Source organism: Chiloscyllium plagiosum, chromosome 16 (genome assembly GCF_004010195.1).
Source record: "Chiloscyllium plagiosum isolate BGI_BamShark_2017 chromosome 16, ASM401019v2, whole genome shotgun sequence".
NCBI lineage: Eukaryota > Metazoa > Chordata > Chondrichthyes > Orectolobiformes > Hemiscylliidae > Chiloscyllium > Chiloscyllium plagiosum.
This window is the reverse complement of record NC_057725.1, coordinates 39,792,810-39,806,463: the sequence shown is the minus strand read 5'-3', so window position 1 is coordinate 39,806,463 and position 13,654 is coordinate 39,792,810. Positions and strand designations below refer to the sequence as shown.

The 13,654-nt window shown below is 39.7% G+C and overlaps 1 protein-coding gene across 1 annotated transcript in view; it reads right to left on the bottom strand.

Moving 5' to 3' along the window:
* ipo7 (importin 7) overlaps window positions 1–13,102 on the bottom strand; it is a 58,831-nt gene extending 45,729 nt beyond the window's left edge. Inside the window, exons 1-2 of the mRNA XM_043705890.1 lie at window positions 12,763–13,102; window positions 7,602–7,683 (exon numbers count right to left, since the gene is read on the bottom strand). Coding sequence (XP_043561825.1) covers window positions 7,602–7,683; window positions 12,763–12,846 — 166 coding nt within the window. The 5' untranslated portion in view covers window positions 12,847–13,102. The remainder of the gene's footprint in view (window positions 1–7,601; window positions 7,684–12,762) is intronic.
* Between the last annotated feature and the right edge of the window lie 552 nt (window positions 13,103–13,654).

Here is a 13,654-nt window from a genome sequence, read left to right as displayed (position 1 = left end):
CCTCCCCGACTCACCTATTGTACTCTATGCTACTTTCTCCCCACCCCCACCCTCCTCTAGTTTATCTCTCCACGTTTCAAGCTCTCTGCCTTTATTCCTGATGAAGGGCTTTTGCCCGAAACGTCGATTTTGCTGCTCGTCGGATGCTGCCTGAATTGCTGTGCTCTTCCAGCACCACTGATCCAGAATCTGGTTTCCAGCATCTGCAGTCATTGTTTTTACCATCAGAATTATATAGCAAGCTTCTAAAAGAATATAGAACTTCCAATACGAAATCATATTTGGCTCTTGCTAGCAGCAGCAGTAAGAAATATGAAATACCCTAAAATTTCTTTATGAAAAGGAATTGTAAGTATTATGAATACTAAAAAAGCAACTTGCTTATAAGAATCCAAAAACATTAAACTGAATAAGCCCGCTTTTCTGTTCTATAGAACAGAAAATTCTTCAATTTCAACTGACAATCCTTAATTAAATACTTTAATATTCTAGACAGCAAGTGAAATATTAATAATTCAAAATTCCATGCACATCTGACTGCTCTACAGTTAAACAGGGGAACTGAACTTTTTTTTAAACATTTAAAAGTCAACCAAGAACAATCTCAGGGACAAATGCAATCCCGAGTTAACACTTTGCAGGCCAGTTAGTCTTCAAAAAAAGTTTATAGAGCTACACCAGAACATTAAGAATGAATAGGAACCAACATCAGCTGTGGTGAAAACAGTTGTCTCTCGATAAAGGTCAAAATAAAACATGCAAGACTCTTAAAACAAGAGCACTGTATCCTCAAATATACATAGGTGCTCACATCTATCCTGATGTATCAATTCAAAAAGTCACAGGGCAAACAAACTGCAACAGGAGAGCAAACCGGCTTTCAAGTTTAAACTGAGGTTTATTTTAAAAACTGTGGTGTGTTTGACCGGAGAGAGCAATTGAAATAGGTTTGTGCCTCTAATTGGTTCGCAGTTTCAACTGGTTCTTGTACCAGCTTCACTTGTAAGTAAGCCCTCAATTCCTGATCAACTGCACATTTCAGAAATCCACAACCAAACAGAGTTCACAATAATAATCAAATTCCTTGCCGTGAAATAATGCAGCCAGCCTGATAAATTATTTTCAAAAACAGTTCTCGCATTGCAGTCCAGTATCTTTTTAAAAAAAAATAAAAAGACAGTCTTTACAGCAGATCCAATCTATTGCACAAATTATTACAAAATCATAAAATGGTTACAATGCAGGAGACCATTTGGTTGTCATGGCTTGGGTAGATTGCTGACGGGAGCTATTCACAATGCCATCCTGCAGCCCACTCCCACCTGATCTGAACACATTATCAAGACAATTGATCAGAGATCCACAAGTGCTGAGATCAGTTCCAGTAGCCTGGACTTGGTGGTCAGCAGAGAAGTAACAATGCTTGCTGCCAACCTTGGAAGGAAGTTGCCCACAAGATCCGAATCTCAGGTAAAAGGAGAAGAGTGTGCCATAAAACTTGTTTAAATCTGGTGCCAAGTCAGAGAGAATGCCAACTGTACAGCAAGCGATGCTATCAAACTGACATGCAGCTAAACACAAAGTATTAACAAACAGAAAACCAAAAAGGTCAAAGGCGTGTAAACGTTCTTCAGATAGGAATACAATTGATTGTTGATCTTCTAGCTTCTATCTTAAAATCACTATTAAAAATCTTAGCAAAACTTGAAATTTGGTAAATAAAACTAGTTTTTCAGGATCAGTGTGTTTGCAATAGTTATGAATTTTACGTTCCTTTAAAATTCCTGTTACACCTCATTTGACAAAATTTTTTCATGGTTTTATTTTAGAGGGACTACTAGCAGCACAAAAGGGTCCAATCTATTCATTTCCCACTGATAATAATTGGAGGGGGGGGCTCAGAATCACTAACAATTGCAGAATGATTGTGCTTATATGTACATCAAGGCACGTAACATTTTTTCCAATTGCTGTTCTTGAGATTAAAGGACTTTTGACATTCACTTTCAGAGGAATATCTTTCTAAACTAATTCATAAATTAGGTGATACAGTCACGAGTAATATCTTCAATGGGGTATTTGGACTTGCACAGGAGCAGTATTCAACAAATTCATATCTAAAATCAGCTGTCCATTAAACAAAGTCACAAGAAAGCATTAATTTTGGTTTTACAAAATCACAATACGTAAATTGGCATAAGACACCCAACATAAGCTGGCAGCAAAACCTTCTTTCAAGAGAACTGACATTCCTACACAGGAAAAAAATCTTAAACCCACTTTTGACATACTGCGAGATCAGTGTTAATGCATACCCATCACATATGTACAAAGCTCAAAGAATCTAACCAGGTAGTTACCTTTTTTAGTGCAACTCAGATTTAAACAATGGTTGAATAAGGATCACTGAACTCAAAAGGTTAACTCTAATTTCCCTCCATAGATGCTGTCAGACCTACTGAGTTTCTCCTGCAATTTTTGTTTTTGTCATATTACATTGCTCCTAAACACAGAATTACCGCACACTTTGGATTCTTAGGTAGTGTAATTTCACTTTACTTGAAAATCACAAACAAGTTCACTTGAGATATACTAATAACTTGCAGTTAGAGAGAAACTATATACAGATCTTTAGTCTAGCATGCTGCTAGTTGAACTCATGGGTTTAGTCATATAATGTTAGCCTGGTCCTTGATTGCATGCACTGAAATGAAGAAAATGTAAATTTAATTGTAATAACATTTATACCAGAATAAGACTTGCAAAATTTAAGTTGAGAGTCTGTGTAACACACAGGTAGTTTGACAATCCTTCAAGCTCTCCTGATGGTATTCGTGATTTGTGTGTATGTTGTTTGCTTACATGTTGTAAGAGTGTTGGGCTGTTGTGATGATCCTCCATAACTTCATTACCCAAGAGTATGCTCAAGGCACATTTTGGTGTACTGTGCAATTACTGGGGATAGTTTCTGTTTCTCCACTGTAGGACCTAGGCTCAATTCACAAATGGGATATTTCTGTGGGCAGCCAGCTTCCTTTAATAGACATGATTCCAACTTTGTCCTACACAAATTAAACCATTCTACATCTCAATGGAAGTAATGTACCATCTTCACTCTCCCTTGTTTCTCAAACAGCTTGTCCTGTACTTTTTAAAAACCTGGGCAGATTGTCTAATCTTGCTTTCCAAACATTAACCTAAGGAGGCAAATTCATGCCCTGAGGTGGTGTTGTCAGGTGTAGCATATCAATACAAAGATTCCTTTTGTCTCCTTATACTTCATTAGCACTTCAACAGTGCAAACCATGGGCTGGAATAGTGTGGTGAAATGGCCACAATGTGTCCTATTTGACACACATGTCAAAAAGTTCTGCTTGTATTCAATGGCTTATGTCACATATGACCCTTTCAGATGTCCTTATTGTTATCATCCTTTCATCCTGATAATTGGTAACCTGCATAAAAATCACTGCCATATATGGTAAATGAATCTGTTGTGATTTTGAACCAGGTGACTGATTATACCTTTGAAGGTGTTGGAGATTCTTTGTGGTGTGGTTGGTGATAACATTATTGATCCCTGGCCAATACCACACCAGCAATCTTCTACAGTCTGTCAATATGTCCTTGATGCAGCTGCAACAACGTTCCTTGAAGGACTTGAGACTAGCATTGTTATCCTTTCAAAGACTATGCCTTTTGAGACAACTAGTTCATTTCTGTTTGATTGGCCAAAAACATGTGTCTGGCAACCCTTACATTAAGTCAGGCTATCCTTCTATGACGGAATTTGCATTATGCTTTCATTAGTTGATTAGCCATTTCTTCCTGAAGTTGGTCACATTTGAGCTGACAAAAATTAAATCAAAACGATTTAAAGCATGCCATCCACTTCAAAATCGTCGATTTGCAAGTCCACTGAAATTTTAGAGAAGAAAGTGAGGGCTGCATATGCTGGAGATCAGAGCTGAAAATGTGTTGCTGGAAAAGCAAACTGGAGAAATCTGAGTTCATCCCTTGTGGTTGGAGGGTTCCCAGGCAGAAGATGAGGCGCTCTTCCTCCAACCGTCGTGTTGCCATGGTCTGGCGATGGAGGAGTCCAAGGACCTGCATGTCCTTGGTGGAGTGGGAGAGGGAGCTAAAGTGTTGGGCTACGGGGTGGTTGGGTTGGTTGGTCCAGGTGTCCCAGAGGTGTTCTCCGAAACGTTCCGCAACTAGACGGCCTGTCTCCCCAATATAGAGGAGGCCACATCGGGTGCAGCGGATGCAATAGATGATGGGTGTGGAGGTGCAGGTGAATTTGTGGCGGATATGGAAGTGTCCCTTGGGGCCTTGGAGGGAAGTAAGGGGAGGAGGTGTGGGCGCACGTTTTGCAAAAGTGGGCCTACTTTTGCAAAACTTGTTTCCACCATTAGGGAGTGTTACTTTTGGTCTTTCTCTTTGATTTTTCCCATGACCGTAATATTGGCAGCAATACATTGACTAGGAGAAAGTGATGACTGCAGGTGCTGGAGATCAGAGCTGAAAATGTGTTCCTGAAGAAGGGCTCATGCCCAAAACGTCGATTCTCCTGCTCCTTGGATGCTGCCTGACTTGTGGCGCTTTTCCAGCAACACATTTTCAGCAATACATTGACATCAATATATATTTTCTCTAATTCTGCCATAGCCTGCTGGAACAAATCCTGACTAGCAGATAAACCAAAAGTGTGTCTTTGGAAGCAAAATTTTCCAAATGGTATTCTGAAAGTAGAGATTTCTTGAGATTCTTTTGCCAAGTGAACTGACCAATATCTATGCCTAGCACCCAGGTTGGCAAAGGATTTGGTTCTTGTAAATCCTCAATTCTAACTTTTAGAATTTTGAGAGAGCATCTGTTTAGAGAAAAGTTGAATTGTTGACACCAAACATGCCTTAATTGTGTTATCTTACTTTTGCATGCACACACATGTAATAGAACTGCACCAGTCTGACGTACATGACAGATAATGTTATAGCATTCTGGATCATCCTGCTCACTCTTCCATTTCTTTCACGTGCAATCACTGAACTTTCAGGGAAAAGTTGCATGATGGAATTGAAGTCTTTGAAAATTCCCATGGTATTGAATCTCTCTGGATATATTTCTTGGAAGCTCTGGATCAACTTATCCAAGTATCCCTGGTCTCTTCCAATATCAGTATTTTAGGAGATATCCATGAATGATCACAATGTTGATTTCTGTACAAGCAGGTAACCTTGCTATTGTTGGTTCATACATACAAGTAAAGTAATTGTGGTTTCCATGTATTTCATTGTCAGCAAATCTTACCTTTGCTCCTTCTGGTTATAGCTCATGCTTTTTGTTCCATGCATCTTTTTCTTTTTGCTTACGAATAGTATCAGGGGCTGTCCTGACGCCCAGTTTGCAAAGACTTGCCACCCACATGGACCATCAATCTGGCTAGCTCACAATTAAGTACTCACTTAGGTTTGCATTACTTGGGTCCATGTATATATTTATTCAACTACTACATTGCTTCATGCCTGTCTGAGCTTTTCTCCCCCTGTCTTCAAATTCTCATCATTACCCTTTTTTTAAAAAAGGACACACTGTTTATCACACTGTATTCTTGCATTGTATTGTTCCCCTAACAGCATAATAACACTCATACTGGGATGGTAAATAGTGCCAATTCAATTTACTTTTACATCTCCACCAGGCTTACTCAGGAGATAACTTCCAGTTAGAGTGTAACACATACTTAGTTTTCTATGCTGCTACTTGGACTCCTCATGGCTGCTGGCAATAGAGTCATCTGGTCCTGGATTATTAACACATACAGTTCGAGCACATACAGTAACGAGTGTTCATTCCAATAGTGTCCACTACATTTCTCTCTACCATTATCGTAGATCCTTAACATATGCAATCCCAACCTAGAGAATCGACATTCCATTGTAATCCTCAGTAGTTAAAATTTTCCTGGTTCCCAGTCAGAGTACTATTTTATTGAGAAGCTTGAAATGGTTCTCTCTCGTGAATTCAACCTACTTCCCACCCACTTCCCACCTTCAGTCAGCTCTCTACTCCTTCAACACCACATTTATCCAGCACCTCTTCCTTTTATTCCTACAAAGTACAAGATCGCATACTATTTAATATCACTTCACTTTGGATATTCAATTCACATCCAAAAAGTCAATTCTGGAGTTTTGGTCAAAAAAAAACTCATTTTTCATATGCCTCATTGCAGGTTACCACTGAATTTTGCACAAAATATTTAAACCCCTTACACTTGATACTGGTGAAGTCAAACACTGATGCAAATCCATTTAATAGAATCACTCAGACATAACACTGGAAGCAGCTGTTCAGCACCTTGTATACTTTTGACTCCATTTGGCTAATTTCAGGGAGAGGGTTAAGCAGGGCCAATAGTAACTCTGCAACTTTCAGGAGAACGATGGGGGATGGATTTCAGCCTCAAATTTTACTCAATTAAAAAAAATTGATACTCTACATTTCTTCATGGAATGACTGAACGATGCAGGGAAGTCTCAGACCTGTGTTTTAACAGGACTAAAACTGACTAGATAAATTACAATGTTTGTTAAATGAGCGAGATCCCAATTTTCACTACGTACACTAAAAAATGAAGATGTGCAAAGCTAAGTTCTTACACAACAGGGTCAAGACTTAGACCTGAAGGTGATTGTCAAGAAAACATTTTAAACGCAACATTCTGTTCTTTTCAATTTTAGCTAAATGCCAGCAATTTTCTTCATTAACTTGGTCACTTTCTGGTCCCCAGAAGTCAACTCTAGTGCATCACATCTCAGACAATTCTAGCACCCACAAATCAACTGTTAAGTGGTTGGGAGCCAACTTGTGTGTGTCATTTAGTAATGTACTCAGACATGGTCATGATTGGAGTACATTGTTCCCCTTCCTGTTTCAACAGTTCAGAAAGAGGTGTCAAAGAATCTCACACTGTTAGAAAGTTGAGAGCTTGTTTTGAAAGTAGCCACCAACTCAAAAGTGGACAACTGTAGACAAAGAAACTTAAAGTAATATTTTTCAACTGAAAATGCTGAGACAGATTTGAGAGAAAAAAGTAAAATGACATAATTAGAACAGAAACTGAAAAAACTAAGTGGGCTGGCAAAAGGTAGAGGCCAAATTATAATACTTAAATATTTTGGTATCATTTTGCCAGTTAAATGTTTATACTAAAACAAAGCTGTAATTGATAGTTACTAGCTAAATTATCACCCTGATTTCAACTTAGTCTATTTTCTAGACTTGCATCCCGCTGGATTAAAAAAAGAAACATCACCAGGGATAGTTTCCATTTTTTTCTCTCACTTCCCCCTCCACCAACTCTTACATATTTTGAAAGGGCAGGACGTTTACTTACATCTTCATACTTCCAAATTATTTATTAATCATATCAATGCGCCAACATGCAGAATTAAATCTGGCAAATAGTGACATTACATCAAAAAGAACATCACCTAGAAACAATATACTAGCATCTAGCAACTATATATATATTCAGCCACATATATGGAATGTGTAATTCAAGATCTGCTTTGTACAATGTTGAGACAATCACTTACCTGCTTGCCTCACAGGCAAGTCCAGTTGGTCTGACATTGTAATTTGAAGCAGAGTTGATACAAACGTAACAGCCTTGTTGGCCTGTAATGTACACAGATAAAAAATCTATTAAATGTGTATTCAGGTGACAGCTGCTTTAAACATTTAAATACAGGTTACAGTTCCGTATTAAGGCAAGGAATCAGTGCTGAAAAACATTTCAAGTGATCATCTGATGTCAAAAAGTGCCCCTACCATGCCTCGATACAACACAAAGCTATACATATTCTGATTTGGAGGTAGCGGTGTTGGACTGGGGTGCATAAAATTAAAAATCAACATCAGGTTATAGTCCAACAGGTTTATTTGGAAGTAGTAGCTTTCTGAGCGCTGCTCCTTCAGCAGGACAACCTGATGAAGGAGCAGTGCTTCAAAAGTTAGTGCTCCCAAATAAACCTGTTGTGGACTATAACCCGAGTGCTGTGCGATTTTTAAACTTTGTACTCTTTTTTGGTTCATCTTGTAATATGCCAGAATCTTAAAACATAGCAATTCAATATCAGCATTCTTCTCCCTCCAACTTTCAGGTATGATGTTGCTTAATATAGCTGAGGCAACTCACTGCTGAAAGTTGTACAATTATGGAGTCAGAGTCATATATATGGAAACAGACCATTCAGCCTAACTTGTCCACACTGACCAGACATCCCAATCTGATTTAGTCCCATTTGTCAGCATTTAACCAAGACCCCTCTAAACTGTTTCCATTCATATACCCACCCAGATGCCTGCAAATGTTGAAATCGTACTTATCTCCTCCACTTCCCCTGGCAGTTCTCCTTACGCGTAGAGTCTGTATTAAGTTACCCTTCAAGTCCTTTTTAAATCTTTGTTCTCACCTTAAATCTATGTCCTCTATTTTTGGACTCTCCACTCAAAGAAAAAGACCCTGGTTCTTCACCCCATCCATGCTCCTTCAGTTTATAAGCCTCAATAAGATCATCTGTCAGCCTCCAACACACCAAGGGAAGAAGTCTCTGCTTATTCAGCTTCTCTCTAACACAAACTCTCCAGTCCCACCTGCATCCTTGTAAATCGTTTCTGCACCCTGTCAAGTTTAACAGCATCCTTCTTATAGAAGGGCACAAGAATTTTACACAGTATTTTAAAAGTGGCCTCACCCATGTCTTGAACAACCTCAAGATAATGTCCCAATTCCTATAGTCAATGCATTGACCAATAAAGGCAAGCAAACCAAACACCTTCTTCATTATCCTATGTACCTGCGAGTCCACTTTCAAGGAACTATGCACTTGCACTCCTCGGTCTCTGTTTGGCAACAGCCCCCAGGACCCTACCATTATTTGTACAAGTTCTACCCTGGTTTGCCTTACCAAAATACAACACCTAATTTATCTAATTTAAACTACTCGGCCACCCCTCAGCCCACCTGATGAATACAGAGAATCTACTTCACTGTCCACTACACTACCAATTTTGATGTCACCTGCAAACTTACTAACCATGCCTCCTAAATTCACCTCCAAATTAATTACATAAATAACAAAACAACCAGTGGACTCAGCATTGATCTGTGCAGCACATCACTGATCCAATCCAAAAAGCAACCTCTACTTCCACTGTCTCCTACCTTCAAGAGAGTTTTGCATCCAATTGGCGGGCTCCCCATAGATTCCATGTGATCCAGCTTACCAACCGGTCTACTATGCTGAATCTTGTCAAACACTTTACATACAAATTCCTTACCGAGATCTAGATTAATATTGCGTTCATTTCACACAGGACTTCCAATCCATAGTGACTTCCACTGCTAAGTTACTTCCATCCCATCAGTTTATTTTGCAATGAACATTTCAAGGAATGAAAGAACAGCATGCAGCACTTAACAATCCAAGTTAAATGCTTGATTTCTCTCAATCTAGTGGCACTTTCTTCTGTACAAAATGTTAGAAACAAACTCGAAGTGTTGGCAGTTGTACTTCCAGACTTTTTTTTAAACTTTCTTGCCTAAAAATGTGCTAATCCTGGTTAGAGAATGCTTACAACAATCTGATCTCATGCAATATCAAGTGTTCATTAATTTTATATCAACATTAGCAAACTACTCAACATTGGACATTCTAGTTAAGCCAAAACCTATCTTCAGATGCTAACCAACTTTGCAGAAGGGGTTTTGGACTGTAAATGGTAAGAAGGTCATCAGTATTCACTTAAGTAGTATAATGATTGAGACAAGCCAGATCAAGACAAAATTAATCTAAAAGCAAACTACAAGAGATTGGAGATGAAGTAAAAAAAATGCTAAAATCACATCAGCCAGCACCTGTGCAGAAAGGTGCTGACTCTTCACAAGCCTGAAAAATTGAGACATGGAGAAGCAGATTAATACAAATAGAAATACATTGAATAGACAAATTGTAAATGCATAACCACAGTCATGTGAATCTTAAGAGAAATAAGAATCTTGGAAAACCTGATGAAGGAGCAGCACTCTGAAAGCTAGTGCTTCCAAATAAACCTGTTGGACTATAACCTGGTGTTGAGATTTTTAACTTCATTCAGCCCAGTCCAACACTGGCACCCCCAAATCATGAAAAGGCTGAAAGGCATACTGGAATTTGGTTTGTCAAAGACAACATAACTAAATATGAACTTGCTAAAATCAATCTCCAAACAATATTTTATTTTTAGAAGTTTAATCCTTAACAACATAATTCTTTCAAAATGTACTTTCAGTACATCCGTAGTCATGGATGACAACTGTAAGAATACAGTTGGATTACATTAGAAAATGGTGGGTGGAGACAGATTTGTCATTTTCAATTTAAGGTACACTGCAGCTTGTCTAGTTCCTTGAGTAGCTACTTCCATTTCAGTCCCATATGCATACAGTAATCATGAGTACTAATGACCAAAATACTTAGTCTTGAGAAGTTAAATTACTGTCACATATGAAAATTAGGATGGTGTTTTGAGGGCCTGCTGCAGCTAATTTGCTATCATGGAATCTTTTTTACTGACTAAGTCAAATGGTTCTTAAGAGCTGGAGAAGTTGGTGAATCATGTATCACTGCCTTCCTAAATATACTATGGAAAAATAAAGGCAGCAATACCCACATGTGGCATCATATATAATTCGACAAATGTTTCTACTGATTCATGCTTTGACATAGGACATGAAAATGCTATATTTCCTGTCCTAGATTCTCAGAAGATTTTTTTTTGCATATTTTGATCTTACTGGTTCGTGAAACTAGTAGAGTAGCTATATAATGTGAAAATACTTTTCAGAAATCAATGGTAGAAATCAAATTACAATTGTTCCAGAAAAGAGACCCCATTCTGTTTTGTCTTGCATTTTCCAGAAAATAACATGGGTGAAATGGTTAACCTAAGTCCGGCCTGAAATCAATACGACTCTGAATACTCAATCGGATGCATAATAGGGTGGAGAATGAAATTAGGACTCAGTGCTCTTAAATTGAGATTAAGTAATTTAGCAAAAACTAAATGCAGTATTATTTAAGCCAACCAAGTGTGCTTCCCAACAGGTTCCAGCAAATACTTCACTCAAAAATGTGACATGATATGCTGGGACCTAGTTTAATATAATCCTTTTTTTTTCAAAAAACTTGAATCAAGGTATAGGCGGGGTGGTAAAAATTGAGAGGAAAGGAAAAAATTCCAAGACTCCTATCCCAGTCACCACAGAAAGGAAATACCATCTGGTGCTTATAGGCTCACTGTCAAGGTTCATACAAATACTAGTTAAGTTTATCACACCTGCTCGCTGATCCTCATGAAAAATATTGATACTCCATGATACAATGTACCAGCATTATCTATTAAGGCTTCAATTGTAGAACAGCTGCTTGGACAAGTACCAAAAGAGGATAGCATCAACTCTGACAGTATAAAACACTGCAGTGTTCAGTGATTTGTAACTAGGTGTATTAGTCAGGGGTAAAGGGAGGAAAATGGGGCAGGGGAATAGGTCTGGGTGGGTTGCTCTTGAGGGGGTCAGCGTTGACTTGTTGGGCCAAACGGCCTGTCTCCACACTGTAGGGATTCTATGATTGATTGAAAACACCCTTAGGAAGGAATGGAGAAAAGTAGCAAAGTGAGCAAAAAAGATATCTGCAAAAATGTCCCAGCTTTCCTAAGTTTATTAGAACTCAGTGCATTGATAACAATAGACATGTGAATGAGGGCCTCTGGAAAACTGCCCTTCATTACATAAAAAATGTTACCAGGCACAAAACAAATCTGCTGGCATAGTTAACACTATCAAGTTGGGGTTTATTAAAAAAATAAATTGAATTCTGAAATCCAGCATGCTCAAGTGCAGTAGCAAAACATACAGGAAATAGTTTGAGACAAATTAATAGTCGCATTCTCAACCAGGTCTACACAAAATAGATTTTCCATTTGACCTAGCCCCTGCCATAGAGTCTGCGATACTCGTGCCAACATTATGGCTGAGGACTAACACTTGTAAATCAATGCAGGTCATATCAAGTTCCAGGCATCACTTACTCGCAAGCGGAGGGAATCAAACTCTATACCCTCTTGTCAAATACGATTTTGCAATAGTTAAAGCGAAACAAAAATGAGGTTGAAGAGAAAGGGGTGAGAATTTAAGATATAAACATTAAAATATGCTTAAAAATAGACTTTGAACTTTGAGAAAAGAACATTACTTGGACACGAGTCACAATTGCATTACAAGTTAGGACGATGAGGGTTCTGCTTCCTATGGCCCAAGGGTGAACACTGTACCCGCATTCTCACTCTGCGCACATCACAAAGTTCGCAAACCACTTGCTACAAGAAGAAAAGCTCGACATGACTCGCCTGGCATAGATACAACCTGTAGCGAACACATTAACTAGCAGTCTAACGTGACGAGTCAGGAGAAAGTAATAATCGGAGTCTGAGGGGTAGAGGTCATTATATTGGCTCCAAGAACATTGAGAACCTTTGCGTGCGATGAGAAACGCAAAACATTGTAACACGTCCGCTGGCAGCAGGCGGCCCTGGAGCGGACACGGTGCTAAAGGCGAGGCCAGGCCCGGCTGCCAGCGGCCCCCAGCTTGGAGATTTCACTCTTGGACGCGCGCCGACACCTCCAGGGGCCTGAGCTGCAATTAATTCTGTTACCTCGTTGAGCTGTCGCTCGGCCGCCTCCCTAAGCGCAGGGTCCATGGTACCCCTCAGGGCCTCGATAATTTTAGTTGGATCCATTGGAAGTTTCTCAGCCGCACTCTCGGAGAAAATCGACGTTTGGTTAAAAATAAGAAGTCTGGTCGTTTCCCCTTCCCTCAATTTATTTTTGAATTATATAACCGAGTCTGGTGGTTGCTGGGCCGCCTCTCAGCTAGCGGCCGATGCGCACATGGAAGCTGCGCTTCAACAGCCGCCGGCGCCAAAGGAAGAGCGTCGACCTCCGATGCCGGATACACCAGCGCAAGGCTTCCCGTCATCAGCCGGGCCGAGCCAACCCTCTCACCAACTTCCGCTTCCGCCAACCATCACGCAGTCACTGCCTGCCTGCGCGGGGCCACCTGGGGAATGTAGTTTCCCTCCCCCTCGCTCCCTGGTCCAAAATGGGAATTAGGCGGAAGTGGGCCGTGCAGATGCTGGAGATGAGAGTCAAGATTAGAGTGGTGCTGGAAAAATACAGCAGGTCAGGCAGCATCCGAGGAACAGGAAAATCGACGTTTCGGGCAAAAGTCCTTCAAGAGGAACTCCTAATGAAGGACATTTGCCCGAAACGTTGATTTTCCTACTGCTCTGATGCTGCCTGAGCTGTTGTGCTTTTCCAGTACAACTCTAATCTTGACCAAAATGGGAATTGTCATCTCCAAGTCGCAGTTCCCCTGCAGACTTGTTACTATTTTCATTTCATTGACTTGATCCTGTCTGGGTCAATACAGTCTGTTCAATTTCTCATTAAAACACGATTTGGAGATGCCGGTGTTGGACTGGGGTGTACAAAGTTAAAAATCACACAACACCAGGTTATAGTCCAACAGGTTTAATTGGAAGCACA